General features: G+C 38.1%; 1 protein-coding gene and 1 long non-coding RNA gene across 2 annotated transcripts; both read right to left on the reverse strand.

Annotated features, from left to right (window-relative positions):
- Positions 1–2,238: 2,238 nt before the first annotated feature.
- Positions 2,239–2,748, reverse strand: LOC148878414 (uncharacterized). Its single transcript, XR_016102136.1, has 2 exons — positions 2,597–2,748; positions 2,239–2,511 (listed from the first exon to the last, which is right to left on the reverse strand). It is a non-coding gene; the product is annotated as an uncharacterized LOC148878414 (long non-coding RNA).
- Positions 2,749–3,148: 400 nt separating this feature from the next.
- On the reverse strand, positions 3,149–17,098 carry LOC148878415 (E3 ubiquitin-protein ligase UPL5-like). The gene is made up of 3 exons (XM_088954358.1): positions 14,919–17,098; positions 11,346–11,935; positions 3,149–3,832 (listed from the first exon to the last, which is right to left on the reverse strand). The coding sequence occupies exons 1-3, from the start codon at positions 16,756–16,758 to the stop codon at positions 3,569–3,571; spliced, it is 2,694 nt and encodes an 897-aa protein (XP_088810484.1). The 5' UTR covers positions 16,759–17,098; the 3' UTR covers positions 3,149–3,568.
- Positions 17,099–17,227: the final 129 nt, after the last annotated feature.

Consider the following 17,227-nt stretch of genomic DNA (forward strand, 5'->3'; position numbering starts at 1 on the left):
CTTCCTAGTAATAAACCCTAGTTTCCCACAAGCACCAATAGACATTTTGGATGATAATCCCCATTCTAAATAGTTTATACCACCTAATTTTACTGGGGTAATAATCCTAGATCCAAAAAGATCACTAGTACCCCTGCACCTAGACTTAGGTCTCCAATTGACTACTGCTCAATGCTCTACCCCTCAATTTCAACTCAATCAATTTAAAAACTAACAAGAATTAGATAGAAACACTCCAAAACCATATCAATCTCGCAAGAAAGGGTGGAAAAACTTTTCAAAGGAAGAAAACCCTTTTTGGATGAAGAAACCTTGCCTGGAGAGAAATTTCCCTTCTTGAGAGGTATGGGAGAATAGAGATAAGAGGTATTGATCTCTCCAAGAAACTTAGAAAGGGAGAGCAAGAAATTAAACCACCCCCTATTAAAAACTTAAGGATATCCAAAATAAGTCAAATTGCCCAACACTAGGTAAAAAATAAAGAGTCCAACTTGACTAAGACTCTTCTCCACACTCTAGTTATTCTTGATTTTGATATCAAACAAAAAATCACCTTCTTGATGAATGAAACCCACAAAAATCCAAGAAGTGGGAATCTTAACTAGATCAATCAGCCTTCTATTTCCTCATGTGCTTGACTAAACTAGGACTACATGGATCGGCCTAAAAAAATCCTAACTAGGCTCTAATACCAAGTATAAATTTGTTGAAATAAAAAATGTATGAAAAAAAGGAAAAAAAAAGTTCTTGTAAGAAGAGAAAGAACGAAGAAAAGGAAGAGGAAGCAATCTAATGTGGCTGCTCTCTTCCTTTAGTATTTATACTTAATAAAAAAAAAAGTGTGCAATGATCGATATGCCCTTATAGGGTGGCTAATGTAAAAAAAGCTCAATAAAACATAAAATTTGTACTCTAAAAGCTATCAAATAGTGTGTTGTGGTCCCCACTCACTAATTAAACAAATAACAAATAAAATCAAGTAACAAAAACTGCAAAATCCTCAACAGAAAGAAAGGAAAAAGAAGCCAATGCAAGCTATACAACCCGGGGATATCCCTCCCCAACACATCAGCAAGACAAATTGAATCCTAAATCCTATTGCTAACGATTAAAATATTACTATCTCCTCCATGACCAACGCTTAAACTCTAAAGATGCAAGAATATTGATGTTTAAACTCTAAGTCTCATATAAAGAGTAGCACTCCTTGATGATGGATCTTATTCTCCACAACACCATGTCTTGACCCTTGAGACAATTTATCACCAACTTTGAATCCCCCTTAGTGGTAATGTTTCTCAACTCGAAAGGTTTAACAATGTCATGGGCTTCAAGTGCAACCTAAGCCTCAGCAATATTAATAGAACATTGGCCCACTTATTTACATTTACTAGTCAAGATCTCTATTCGGGTGGTGTCTAAGCTGGTCGAAGTCACCACATGTCAACTTTTGTGGACGACCTCATCAGACCATTGTTTTCAAAACCGGACCGGACTGGACGGTTGGACCGAAAAAACTAGGAACCGATCACCTAATCGATTCTGTTTTCCTCCAAAACTGTTTTTTCCCTCAAAACCGTTGATTTTGATCGTTTTCCAATTTTTTATTATTTTTATTTTTTTGTCAGAACGGGCCGGTTGTTCGGGTCAAACGGTCAAACCGTTCGAACCGGTAATCGGACCTCTGACCAGTTTGATCACCAATTCATTTTTAAAAACCATGCATCAGACCACGTCAGCACAACTCACGCAACCGCGCTGCGAGAAGGTGCACTGAGGAGGTAGAGTTCTACACAAACAAGGAGACATGCCTTGTCGAGGAAAGGGGAAGCTCCTGGGAACCTCAACAAACAACCTAATCTCGACAACCCTGTGAGCCTTATCCAATTACAACATGGATGTTCAGGTATATAAAGGCACCTCACCCTCAAGGTAAATGACTTTTGACTCTCAACTTACTTCAGCGTCAAAACGCCTACCCGAGGAACAACTCCTCGGGCCTCTAATCCTTCTTGTGCTTGCAGATCACTTCGGTGTACGTCTTTGTCCTTCCACCTTGGCCTTGTCCAATTGGTAAGACTATCCAACTGCATCCTTGATTCGGAACACCTCAGATCAGATAGCTTCAATCTCCTTTTTCTTAATTCTCACAGTACACCCAACAACTACTGAAATCATCACTTTTCCTTGATGCCTCAAAATTTATCTTAATAAAGGAATCATTTGGAACAAGCTATCACACCAAAATGATCTGGGTTCTCATATATAGTATTCTTAAACACCTTCCCATTTCTATTCTTCCATAATCTCCATAATAGAAAACTAGGAAATCTATGATCCCCTTAAGAGCTTTGATAGATTCACTCCCACCAAGATTTTACATTTTTTCCATCATTCATTATTCTCAAACCTACCCAATGCAGGAGGTTCCATGGCCTTGCAGTTCCACAATTTGCATGAAATTTCTCGAACCATGCATGTGTCAATCATAAATCATAATTAACTCGGAATCTGGTGGAAATTTTCAGATTATTAGTTTAGGCATTATTATATGCAAAATTGTTGCAAAATATTGGTAAATAGAATCAAACCATACCTTCATAAGATAATTTCTCCCCTTGTAAGTGCCTTTGTGAGTGAATCGATTGGATTATGCAATGTGCATCCACGGTTTCTTTCCAAGTGTTTATCGATGGCTCCCCAACTAGGAGTTTAAGTCTATTAGGGGTATTACACAGGAGAGAACCCCTAGAATGATTTGCACAGAAAAATAAAAATAAAAAAAAAGATGTCAATTTAGGATTTGTAGCATTAAGAAATGGCCCAAGGATACTTTTACAAATTATATAAAAGTATAAAACATTTCATATTTTATATTATATTTTAGAATTAAATAATCGATCAAATTTGGATATTTATCAAATAAAATCGAAGTTATATCCAAATCAAGTCCAATTTTCTTTATTTTGTCCGCCAATTGAATTTCCAAATCAAAACCGCTAACAAGGCAGGGGCAATTTGCTGGCATATGAAGTTCGGGGACCCGGGTGGGTCTTTGTCAATTGTCACAAATGAATGCTCGGGGGGGGGAGGGGGGGGACTAAGTGTTACCACCCTAACTTACCCAAACAAAATACACGCGCATGAATAAAAAATAAAAACAACCAGAATCAATGATTTTCATTTTTCAATTAATTTTCCCTTTGCTCTTCTCAGGGAGAAAGAAGAGGGTAGTAAATTAACAGCTAAAACCGAAATTGACTCCTCCATAACTCTTTACGGTTCAAACTTCAGAGAAAAAATCAGGCGAGAGAAGCTTGTGCAGCAAGGATCTCTTTCTTTCTGCCTTCTTTCTGGTATACCTTATATAACACCTTACATATATCACAATTGACAAAAGGGGCTGAGAAAATGTACTTCGCTAAAGTAAACACGAAGTGATAACCACCACCTTTTAGCTTTTAAGATGCCCTAACAAAAATAGAAATAGGCTATGATCCTAAGAACTGTACACCATTTTACAAGCAAGAAGCAACCAAATCCATCATCATAAATCAGCAGAGTATTCTCACCAAATACCAAAGCTGCAGCTAACATGTTCCTGGGTTATGATACGGAGGCGATCCCGCATAACAGCCAGAGATGGGTAAGGCGGAAGACATAACCGGTAGAAGCATGTGTGGGATGAGGGTAGCCTATCAGGAGAATCTGATGTCTTAAAGATGTAGAGGCGAGAAGCCAAACCGCCAAAGCCCTCTACTGGTAGGTACTTCAATGAAGTCCAAAAGAAGAGAAGAACCCTTAGCTGCTCTGGAGACATTTCATCAACAATCTGCACGAGTTTTTACACACTAGAGTTAAAATATCATGGCAAATCAATTTGGCGGCAGTAAAAAGCTCCTTAATCAAACCATCAAGCTGTATTTTTTTTTATTCATGGAGATTTGTTACTGAAATTTTATGTCAAAGCAGCTAGCATGATTCGCTGCATTTGCAGCACAACCAAGGAACCAACACTTCAAATTATATCTGAAAATGAATTCCAAGCTATTTAGGCTCAGTTTGGAAGGAGTACAAATGCAAATATGTACAGCATAAATATATATAAAATAATACAAAATACAAGGTTTTGCGCTCTACATATTTGTATTTGTACTCCTTCCAAATGGAGCCTTAAGCTTCATTCCGTGACTGCAACAGGGGAGCCACCTAACCACGTAGGCAGTAGCTTCTCAGGATGGTCTAGAAAATCAACTTAGCCCAAGAAGAAAGTAATCTGCGCTAAATTAAATACAAACAAACAAATGGAGGGAGGTAGCAACAAAAGGCAATTTTCAAACCAGACAATGACAAAAAAGAAGCCTCTTCCTTGGATTGGAACCACCATTCTAGCCTGAATTTGTCTTAAAATTGTTTGCCTGGTAGAATTCTTACAATTGAACACATTAATCAGGGAATTTCATGATTTTCTTATGGAGAACAATGATAGCATTTATTCCTGATTCAATGCTAACATCTTTCATCAAAAAGCTCCTTCACAGCACCCAAATAAAAGTAAAACAGTCACATAACAAAATGGCAGATCCATAAACAAATCTGATCTCCAAATATCCCTAGGCTAACATTCATCAACTTATTAAAAAAACTAGCTTCTCTATTCTTTAGATACAGTAATATTATTACATACTTTCAATTCTACAGTCCAAAAGTCATTCTTCTCCATTAAAAATTATTGTGTACTCTAGATTCACAGTAATTTTACTTGGTCATGTACAAACCAGCAAACTGACAATTGATGCAACAGTAAAAGTCCTATAGCTTCAAGATTCAAAGCATCTATATTTCAAAGCCTAAACACATAAAAAGAATCAATTCAATTGTAAACTAGACGCCTGTGGCATAATAAATGCTTAAATCAATTAACCATTTATAAAGTCCCAATAAAACTATAGCTGCCATGCAGAAACAATGCTGCTTTGGATCATCATGTGTCGAGAGACCACACAAAATTATAAACACTCGATCTGTGTATATAAAAATATGGGAAACACATAGCCATAGTTATTTTAATACCAAAAACACATATCAAGGAAGCAAAGTGACACTAGGTAACAGAGCATTGGCCTTGTCAACTTCTTATCCTTTTGAAAATTAGTAAAAGAAAATCAATACTAATGAATTTACATAAGCCACATTAAAACATTAATGCAATACCACTTTTAATCATAAATTTAAATATTAATATATAGGCAAAACCTATGGTTCATATGCTGCACCGTACAGCCAATATTAGTAAATGCACTGTAGTTGAACTCATAATATAATCCATTCCATATTCCCACTAGCAAAGAAGCAAGATGTATAAAATCATGAATTTTCATATAACAATTAGGGATGTCAACGGGTTGGGTTGAATGGTAAACCCTCCTTGATCCGACCCTATAGGTTTGTTCTAGTGTAGGGTTGGGTTAGGGTTTTGATTCTTTAACCCGAGGGTTTTGGTTTAGCTGACCCACTCTGCCGGGTCATGATACCGCCCCCTACATGTATAGGTATTCTAGTAATTTGCTATGACTTCCAACTCCACAGCTTTAGAGTTAAGGATTTCTTTTCATGTTTATTTCAGTTTTTCTTCTTTTACTAATAAAGTGATGACACCTTAGAAACTATAAACCAAATTCCAACTTAAATTAATGGATTTTAGGTTTTCAAAATGTGTTATAAAAATTACAATTGAAAAGGCTGCAGGTTGGGTCTGACTGGTATCAGGTTTGACCCTATATGGTCAGGGCAGATTCAGAAATGGCATATTTCTGAGTCAGTCAGGTTGGTGTTGGGTAGGAATATTAGAGGGCTGGGTTGGGGTTGAGGCAAACTGATGAACCCAACCCTTGGCATCCCTAATAAGAATGAATAAAAAATTTAACAGTACAGTGAATCCAAGTAATGAACAGCAAATGTTATATGATTTACATATCATATATCACCAAAAAAAATGCATGGTATACAACATATGATAATGTGCCTACCTTGCCCAGGAAGGATTCAAGCATGCAAGCAGAAAATATGTGGCATAAAAGTACCCCAAGAAAAATGAGATCACCATGATAACTATGCGCATTAACAGGAAGGAATTATTAGTTGTAGCATGCAATGCAGTTGAGTAGACTCAATTCATTCCCAGGGTTTTAGTCAAGTGCATAAAACACAACATGGCACAAGTAGGAGTAAAACTTGTGCACCCCTAAGCACAACACTGAGTAGACTCAATTCATTCCCAGGGTTTTAGTCAAGTGCATAAAACACAACATGGCACAAGTAGGAGTAAAACTTGTGCACCCCTAAGCACAACACATACAATAAAGTGCCTGCCGTTACCCTTTCCTTCACCTAAGAAGGCAATAAACATGTAGGCAAAATAGGGTAAGCAGCATTTTAAAAGTGCAAGGAGCATTAGGAACGCAAGAAGTGGCACAATTTTTTTTAAAATTAAAAATATTACTTATTCAATAAATGCAAACTTAAATTTTAAAAGAAACTAAATACTTTAAAAAATGCTATTGGCTTAAATTAGTATACATTAACATAACAGACAAAACATATTCAAAGTGAAGATGTAAAAAAAATTAAACATAACATATAGAATTTATTGAACCACTAAACAATTCAAGCATGTGAAACTTTCAACTTGTTTATTTCTCTCCCAATTGCATTACTTCAGGTGGCTAACGTGATATTAAACGTCTTGCATTCCTATTTCTACAGGATCAGCTCTATGCATCTATGCCAAGCTCCTACGCAAAGCCCAAGCAAGCTCATGTAAGCATCCTAAATTCCTGGTCCATATATAAAGAGATTGGTTATGTAATTTTAGTTGCAGTTCATTAAATTTAAGGATTGGGAATCAAATCTTGTTTGATGAAAAATGTCTTGTATTAAGAAGATGAGAGGATACTAGTAGAAAAGGGGCAAAGGGCACGCCTGGGCTCAGGTGGAAGGTGCACCAGGCACACCAAGTGAGCCCCTTTTCAAAGGGGCTGGCTGCTCCTAGGCCTAGGCGAGGCACATGCCTTGAAACACATATCATCTGTCCACCAAGGCACGCCCTTTAAATCACCGAAGGTAAGATACAAAGCATCCCCTTAGAAAACACATTGTCAAGTAGGCATTGTCTTGATAACTATGCACATAATTAGGAGAATGAGAAAATAGCAGATGTAACATCTGTTGCCACCTGGTAGACCCAATCCATTCTCAAGGTTTCATAAAGGCATAGGGAATAATCAGTCAAACTGGGCTGAGAATTTTAGGCCAAAAAGAAGCTCTTGCGGACTAGGATTTGTATGATTTGTGCTCAAGACCACCCAGTTTTAGGCAGAAACATAAAAGGCATAGTGTTATATGAGACTAATTATGGTAACATTATCATATCAACAATGCATAGAATAACTTGGAAAGAAGTACACTATCACTCTACATTATAATTTATTACATTACTACTTACCATTTTTTTTGAAGTGCATTACTACTAACCATTAATTGCCAATCCTAAGTCAAAGGAACCAGACCATGAAGGGGAAAAAGAAAAAAAACATATATGCACTTAAAATGAAAAAAACATACAAATATGTACAGCGTAAATACATATAAAATAATACAAAATACAAGGTTTTGCGCTCTACATATTTGTATTTGTACCCCTTCCAAATGAAGCCTTAAGCTTCTTTCCGTGACTGCAACAGGGGAGCCACCTAACCATGTAGGCAGTAGCTTCTAAGGATGGTCTAGAAAATCAACTTAGCCCAAGAAGAAAGTAATCTGTGCTAAATTAAATACAAGCAAACAAATGGAGGGAGGTAGCAACAAAAGGCAAATTTCAAACCAGACAATGACAAAAAAGAAGCCTCTTCCTTGGATTGGAACCACCATTATAGCCTGAATTTGCCTTAAAATTGTTTGCCTGATAGAATTCTTACAATTGAACACATTAATCAGGGAATTTCATGATTCTCTTACGGAGAACAATGATTGCATTTTATTCCTGATTCAATGCTAACATCTTTCATCAAAAAGCCCCTTCACAGCACCCAAATAAAAGTGAAACAGTCACATAACAAAATGGCAGATCCATAAACAAATCTGATCTCCAAATATCCCTAGGCTAACATTCATCAACTTAATAAAAAAACTAGCTTTTCTATTCTTTAGATTCACAGTAATATTATTACATACTTTCAATTCTACAGTCCAAAAGTCATTCTTCTCCATTAAAAATTATTGTGTACTCTAGATTCACAGTAATTTTACTTGGTCATGTACAAACCAGCAAACTGACAACTGATGCAACAGTAAAAGTCCTATAGCTTCAAGATTCAAAGCATCTATAATTCAAAGCCTAAACAGATACAAAGAATCAATTCAATTGTGAACTAAACGCCTGTGGCATAATAAATGCTTAAATCAATTAACCATTTATAAAGTCCCAATAAAACTATAGCTGCCATGCAGAAACAATGCTGCTTTGGATCATCATGTGTCGAGAGACCACACAAAATTATAAACACTCGATCTGTGTATATAAAATTATGGGAAACACATAGCCATAGTTATTTTAATACCAAAAAAACATATCAAGGAAGCAAGGTGGCGCTATGTAACAGAGCATTGGCCTTGTCAACTTCTTATTCTTTTGAAAATTAGTAAAAGAAAATCAATACTAATGAATTTACATAAGCCACATTAAAAAATTAATGCAATACCACTTTTAATCATAAATTTAAATATTAATATATAGGCAAAATCTATGGTTCATATGCTGCACCATACAGCCAATATTAGTAAATGCACTGTAGTTGAACTCATAATATAATCCATTCCATATTCCCACTAGCAAAGAAGCAAGATGTATAAAATCATGAATTTTCATATAACAATTAGGGATGTCAACAGGTTGGGTTGAATGGTAAACCCTCCTTGATCCGACCCTATAGGGTTGAGTTGGGGATAGGGTCGGGTTAGGGTCAGGTTTGTTCTAGTGTAGGGTTGGGTTAGGGTTTTGATTCTTTAACCCAAGTAGGGTTTGGGTTTAGCTTACCCGCTCTGCCGGGTCATGATACGGCCCCCTACATGTATAGGTATTCTAGTAATTTGCTATGACTTCCAACTCCACAGCTTTAGAGTTAAGGATTTCTTTTCATGTTTATTTCAGTTTTTCTTTTACTAATAAAGTGATGACACCTTAGAAACTATAAACCAAATTCCAACTTAAATTAATGGATTTTAGGTTTTCAAAATGTGTTATAAAAATTACAATTGAAAAGGCTGCAGGTTGGGTCTGACTTGTATCAGGTTTGACCCTATAGTGTCAGGGAAGATTCGGAAATGGCATATTTCTGAGTCAGTCAGGTTGGTGTTGGGTAGGAATATTAGAGGGTTGGGTTGGGGTTGAGGCAAACTGATGAACCCAACCCTTGGCATCCCTAATAAGAATGAATAAAAAATTTAACAGTACAGTGAATCCAAGTAATGAACAGCAAATGTTATATGATTTACATATCATATATCACCAAAAAAAATGCATGGTATACAACATATGATAATGTGCCTACCTTGCCCAGGAAGGATTCAAGCATGCAAGCAGAAAATATGTGACATAAAAGTACCCCAAGAAAAATGAGATCACCATGATAACTATGCGCATTAACAGTAAGGAATTATTAGTTGTAGCATGCAATGCAGCTGAGTAGACTCAATTCATTCCCAGGGTTCTAGTCAAGTGCATAAAACACAACATGGCACAAGTAGGAGTAAAACTTGTGCACCCCTAAGCACAACACATACAATAAAGTGCCTGCCGTTACCCTTTCCTTCACCTAAGAAGGCAATAAACATGTATGCAAAATAGGGTAAGCAGCATTTTAAAAGTGCAAGGAGCATTAGGAACCCAAGAAGTGGCACAATTTTTTTTAAAATTAAAAATATTACTTATTCAATAAATGCAAACTTAAATTTTAAAAGAAACTAAATACTTTAAAAAATCCTATTGGCTTAAATTAGTATACATTAACATAACAGACAAAACATATTCAAAGTGAAGATGTAAAAAAAATTAAACATAACATATAAAATTTATTGAACCACTAAACAATTCAAGCATGTGAAACTTTCAACATGTTTATTTCTCTCTCAATTGCATTACTTCAGGTGGCTAATGTGATATTAAACGTCTTGCATTCCTATTTCTACAGGATCAGCCCTTTGCATCTATACCAAGCTCCTAGGCAAAGCCCAAGCAAGTTCATGTGAGCATCCTAAGTTCCTGGTTCATATATAAAGAGATTGGTTATGTATTTTAGTTGCAGGTCATTAAATTTAAGGATTAGGAATCAAATCTTGTTTGATGAAAAATGTCTTGTATTAAGAAGATGAGAGGATACTAGTAGAAAAGGGGCAAAGAGCACGCCTGGGCTCAGGTGGAAGGTGCACCAGGCACACCAAGTGAGCCCCTTTTCAAAGGGGCTGGCTGCTCCTAGGCCTAGGCGAGGCACATGCCTTGAAACACATCTCATCTGTGCACCAATGCACGCCTTTTAAATCACCGAAGGTAAGATACAAAGCATCCCCCTTAGAAAACACATTGTCAAGTAGGCATTGTCTTGATAACTATGCACATAATTAGGAGAATGAGAAAATAGCAGATGTAACATCTGTTGCCACCTGGTAGACCCAATCCATTCTCAAGGTTTCATAAAGGCATAGGGAATAATCAGTCAAACTGGGCTGAGAATTTTAGGCCAAAAAGAAGCTCTTGCGGACTAGGATTTGTATGATTTGTGCTCAAGACCACCCAGTTTTAGGCAGAAACATAAAAGGCATAGTGTTATATGAGACTAATTATGGTAACATTATCACATCAACAATGCATAGAATAGCTTGGAAAGAAGTACACTATCACTCTACATTATAATTGATTACACTACTACTTACCATTTTTTTTGAAGTGCATTACTACTAACCATTAATTGCCAATCCTAAGTCAAAGGAACCAGACCATGAAGGGGAAAAAGAAAAAAACATACATGCACTTAAAATGAAATAATAAGTGGCTGTTCCCATAACAGCTGAAGTGCATGAACTGAACGACTTTGCTTTGTAGAAAGAAATGATTCAAAGGCCCACAGTTTAACAATGGATATGGCATTGAACAGAATGAATGGTGAAACAGGATTCATCTGGTTATCTGCTAAAAGGCAAAGCAATGAGTCTTTCACTTCAGCCCATTCATCTGGTTATCAAATAGATCCTAAGCTTCTAGAACTGAAGGCTACACTCATACAACAACTTACTTTCCAAAACCAGAAGATTTGGCGTTCTGTTTCTTTATAGCCATTGTAATCAGTATGTGCTTTCCAATCCTCTACACAAATCGCCTTTTCACTTCCATGCAGCATACGATCAAGATCTTCAAGCTCCAAACTTTTGAAAAAGACCTTTTGCAAGCTGGAATTACAAAGAATATCAGAAAATCCTCGAGAAAATTTTGTCACCTGTTCAGAGATTGATGTGACAAAGCGATGCTTAATGAGGAGCTTCACATATTCCTCTCTATTAGTACTATTCACAACAATGCCCTTCCCACCAGGACAAAGCTCCACCACTCTCCTGGATCCTAGCTCTTCAACTTCACTGACAAATGTCAGCCCCAAAGCATCTGAATCCAAAAAATCAGCATCCATCTCCAAAATCTTTTTGCAGCTCATATACAGACATGGATCTGCATCCCGCACATCTTCCAAAGTAACAGATTTACCAGCTAGTTGCAAGAAAAAAACACGATCAAATACAATACCTACTTGCACTTTATGCATCAAAGCTAATGCAATCACCCGACCACAGAAGCCAAAATAATCAAGGTGCATGGGATCCACATTAGATGCTGCAGTTGGAACAAAATGAAATTAGAAAACAGGGATCTGCACCCACTGAGGAAAGAAAGAGACTTGAATTATAGCAATTAAGTAGAGATGTTTTTAATGCCAACAAAAATTCATATTTTGAAAAACTGAGTTTTAATCACAGCATATGAATTCATATAGTGGACCAGCTCATGGGTCAAAATTAGGGAAAGAACAAATGCAATATCACCCAATGGCACGTGGTACCAGAAATTGATGATCTATCCCCCCAAAAAAATCATCCCATAAGTACAAAAAAAAGTCATTACCCAAATGCTCATACTGTGCTTATGTTGAGTGAATCTGATAAACCTGAGCCTGAGATCTTTATTCTTTAATCCTTTGAACAACAACCTGAGTCCAAGATCCTTATTCATTGAACAATAACCATTTTTTTGGTAGTAAATAAGAATATTTTATTAAAAGAAAAAAGAAAAGATAGTACAAAGGAGGGCGTGAATGAGATATCACCCAAACAAAAAACAGAAAATACAATAAAAGAGAATACATCAACCCTAAGCCCAAAACAGACCAGATATCATATCCAAAGGAATTTATACAAACATCAGCAAATTCTGGAAGAATCATAACCCAATCTAAAACTTTTTCCCAATGATTGAGACAAGACAGTCATGAGACTTGAAAATCTTCAAAAACCCTTCTGCATCTCTCCTTCCACAGCTCCAAACAATCTTCGCCAACCTGCTTCCATTTAGAATTGGCCAATGTGTGACTATCTCTTTTGGAGACCTTGGGACCCACATCTTCATCTTGAACAAGAAAAAGAAGTAGCCCCAAATGACGTTCGCATAGCAACAGCCAAACACATAAGTGAAGAACATATTTGTCCTCCATCAAACAAAGGTAACATCGTCCCACCATCTGAACACCCTTGCTTTTAAGGTGACTTTGGGTGAGAATGCTGTCTAGAGACACCAACCATGCAAAAGCCTCAATTCTCAGAGGGATAGGATTGCCCCAAACACCTTTAATGTCTTCCCTTTCAATCTGATTTCTTGCTAATTCTTTGTAGAATGATCTTACAAAAAACACCCCTTTGCTACCCTCCTTCCACCACCTCACATCAGCCCTCTCAACCTGCAATTCCACCATCTGCAACTTAGCAATAACCATGAATTTTATTAAAGGAAAAAAAGAAAGTACATTTACAACAACTGCTTATAAACGGTTAATGGGAGATAAAACCACTTATCTCTCCCTTATTTCTTCTCTTGTTTTCTTACAATTATGCCCAGAAGAATTGATCTCACCCTGCCCCTTGTGTAGCTAGTGTATCAGCCATGTTATTAGCAGTCCTTTTTAACCTATTGAAACCTCACTTTCATATCTTTAGTTAACCATCTGAATTACCTCATCTCATTCTTGTAATTCCACATCTTTGCCTCCCTGCTTTGTAGCCATCCCATCGCCAATTTAGAGTCTCCTTCAATGATTAGCCTTTTTATATTCAAACTCCTCACCCTTCGTACTCCTTCCATCATTGACAATGCCAGGTGAAAAGACTTCTACAGCATTCATTCAACATCCATAAAAGTCTAAAATTAATCTTAGGTTAATTCTTTCATTAGTTCCCCCATATGAAGAATTTCCCATTTCAGTGGTTTTTGACCTCTTGTGACAAACCACCTCCAAATGCACTATTAGATTCCCCCCTCCCATGGGTCATTATATCCTTTAATCCTACCAAATTTCTTCCTAAAACCCCACCTAGGACCTTAGTTCCAGAATCTTCAGGTCGTCTTCACATTTCACAAAGGACATTTGTCTTGTAACCCTTCTAAATTTGGTCACCCCCTATAACTCTCCAGTCTTTATTGAGGAGCCCACAGTATGAAATTTTCGAATGCACAAAGTCTGAGAATATTTTAGCTCATTCCTTGGAAAAGCCCTTCATTTGATCATCATTGGGAAACACTTCTCTGACACTTTAGAATGAGCTTCAATAAAACCCATTTACCTAGGGAATGAGAGGTCTCTCCTTTGGCCTTTCACCCTCTATGGTATTTATCCTTTGGCCAGTCATATAAACAACAAAGACCTTCCAAGAAAACACATTCAGGATAAGAAGTAATTTCCATATCAAAATCAAAGTCCAAAGCATGTCCTGAGAAATTCAATAACCTTTCATAGGTTTATCTTACATCAAGTTTAATGTATATACATGCACCAACCTATGAATTTAGATCACAGCTACCAATCAAGGGCTGGCTCGTTGGTGTGTTAGCTGGGTTATTCCACCATTGACGTGGAATCAAATCCCACAACCAGCACTTTGGGGAAAAAAGGGAGGTAAAGGGGAAAAGTTATTGCTGATTAATAAAAAAAAAATTAGAACACAACTACTGCAACATGTATTGAATCATGGGCTTTATAGGGTGAAAAGGGAGAGAAAGCCCACCCAAAACTTCACTTTGCCCTCCAACACAAATACTGTATCTGGAGTAAGTTAAATGGTGCCAAATAGAGACCATCTACAAAGTGGTCAAAATTTTCTCAACAAAAAATGTCTTTGTTTGGAAAAAAAAAAGTAGAATTAAACATACATCACAGCACTTTTTTAAGAAAGAAGACAACTAGATTTCATTAAAGAGAAACAAAGTACATGAGATATGTACAGGGATTTCTGATTGAAATAATTGGATATAAGCAAGTTTTTTTCTCTGAAGTTTGAAGATAGACACTTCAAATGGAAAATAGTTTCTCATCAAAGGTTTCTCATTATTCATAAAAGAAGTACTCGTTCAGAAATTGATACTGTGGTCAGAAATAAATAAAAAGTACAGTAACTAGAAATTAGAAAAATCTCAGAATCCAGTATGGTTATGTGACATAAGGAAGGCTTAGACATCAAAGATTTTGTCACCAAAATATGAGAGATATAGACACATACAACAGAAAATGCTATGATTAGACAGGGAGAACATGCACACAGAAAAGAATTACCAGGATTAGGGAAGAACCTTCGTCGATCATTTGGGCACGCTAGAAAAAGGGCATTTTGTGGATTGAATATTGCTTGGCATACCAAGCAAAACCACTCCCGCAAGACACCAGGACCAGTAGCTTCCTCATTTTTAAACTCCATAAAAAGCCCACCATGCAGGGCCTCAGCATCTGCACGAGCTATGTACTCAAAGGATTCTGCCAACAATTGTGACCTGTCAATCAGCATCTCATGGAGCTCTTCATAATCATCTTTCATATCCGGGAACATCATCATCACCAAATGCCTCCTAGACTCAAAATCAGTCACATCCTTATGCTGAAGAAGCCAATGATGATCATCACTTCTCTTTGAAAATCTAATAATAGTGTTCAAAGAAAACCGCCTCGCTCTCATAACAAAGCACAGTTTTTCTTCGGCACCAGGATAGAGTTTAGCGATGACATTCAGTTCCTTTAGAATAGCAAGATATTGAGACCATGCAGTGCGGTGGCTTTCACTTTCTCCTGCTCCGTTAGCAACCGAAAACTCCTCCACTTTCTTAAGGCATTGATCAATTTTTCCGAGCAAATCCAAGAAATTACCTTGCAGCAATTCAATCTCATTCCCATCACATGGGCTTGTGAGACAGGCCCCATGCAAATCTCTATGAAGGGGACCCTTTCCATCCCCATCCATCTGGCGCCCAATTGCTACCTGCAGGGGCACTAAGAAAGCACTAAATTCACGGATACCACTTGCAGATATCCCTTCACATGGTAACGAGTTCACACTTGACTCTAAATCATTAGAGAGCCTACCCGCTAATTCATTTACAAATGGGTAAAACTCCCGTATCACAACGGATGGCTCTACGTGATCAAAGTACCTGGACCAATGTGTAACCCCAGCATTCTCCAACAACATAGCGAGGGTACTTCGACATGATGCGTAGAGTGGATCATCATGAGCAGTGCTAGTAAGCAATTTACAGAATTCTAACACTATTGGAGCACACTGGGACTGTACATTTTTGGACAGAATCTCAATATTCGGAACAAGAAAGAGCCGAATGGACTCTTCGGCGCATTCTTTGTTACCTCTGAGGGGGGAGAGGTAAAGCATGACGAGCGCAGTGACCGCACCAGAAGACCTAAGAATCCGAAGATGCCCCGATGCCAACTCAAAGTCATCCCTCGGAGTCATAGTCAAGAATTCTTTCACCCGGCACTTGACAATCTTGGACGAACGGAGGGAGTCCCCCCGATATAGGCGGCATATGGAAGAAACCAAGTCGTCGACAACCTGCCAAGTACGAGGGTACTCCGTGCTCCTCATCCGCCCAACCAACTGGAGCCCCGCGTCGTTCTGGATCGAGCACTCGGCGAGCGTCTGCTCCCACTGGAGCTGCTTCCCTCGGTAAATCAAACGCTGCTCGATGATCGGAATCCCGGTTATCCTTCGAATTTGCTCATGAACAGATTCAACAGAATCCCCGGAGTTGGCGTGTAAGACAATCGTGTTCCCACCAGAAATCATCCTCACGAAAAAATGCAACCTTGAGACTGATCCTTCCATGTCTTCGGCACTCGAACTACTACTGCAAGAAGCCGATCGAGCATCGGAAACCCTAGTTCCAAGACCGGAAGATTCATCATCGACTTTGCCGCTAGGTGATAATCGAGTCTCGTTTTCTACTCCGGAGGAATTGACGACATCGGCTTCGTCTCTCTTCATTCTTACGGAGACTAAGTCGCAAAAATCTTCGTCAGAGGAACCATAGTCGTCGAATTTCCTCTTGGAAGAAATCCGGTCGTGTCGTTGATTGACGCAGTCGATCAGCGCTTCTCCGAGAGACATCCCGGCCGCAGCTTTAAAGGAAGGGGGCGGAGATACCCATTCAGTCCCTAAACCCCAACGCTAACTGTTGCTCCTGTGAAAGTAAACTCTTCCGATAGCGACGAGGAACATACCACAGTCAGTCGGAGTCGGGGGTAACTCGAAAAGATATACCCAAAAAATCCGATTCGAAAATTGTGGGATTTTCTTATTAAATAGGGGGAGAGAGAGAGAGAGAGAGAGAGAGAGAGAGAGAGAGAGATTTCACTCACGCTTCGCGCGTTCTCTCCTCCGTCAGCGGAGGATGTCTTGTCTTGTCTGTTATCTTACGCTACCTTTGGCCGGGGAGAGGAGTGTGTGTGAGACTGAGTTATGTGCTATTGTGGGAGTGTAGTGGGTAGCGCCGCGCGGCTCGTTAACTTGAGAACAGAATGCATCATGGAATTTGGACGGCTCAGATTTAGTGGCTGAACTACTTCAATTATACATG

Source organism: Nelumbo lutea, chromosome 1 (genome assembly GCF_056320005.1).
Source record: "Nelumbo lutea isolate HS-2025 chromosome 1, American lotus-T2T, whole genome shotgun sequence".
NCBI classification, from domain to species: domain Eukaryota; kingdom Viridiplantae; phylum Streptophyta; class Magnoliopsida; order Proteales; family Nelumbonaceae; genus Nelumbo; species Nelumbo lutea.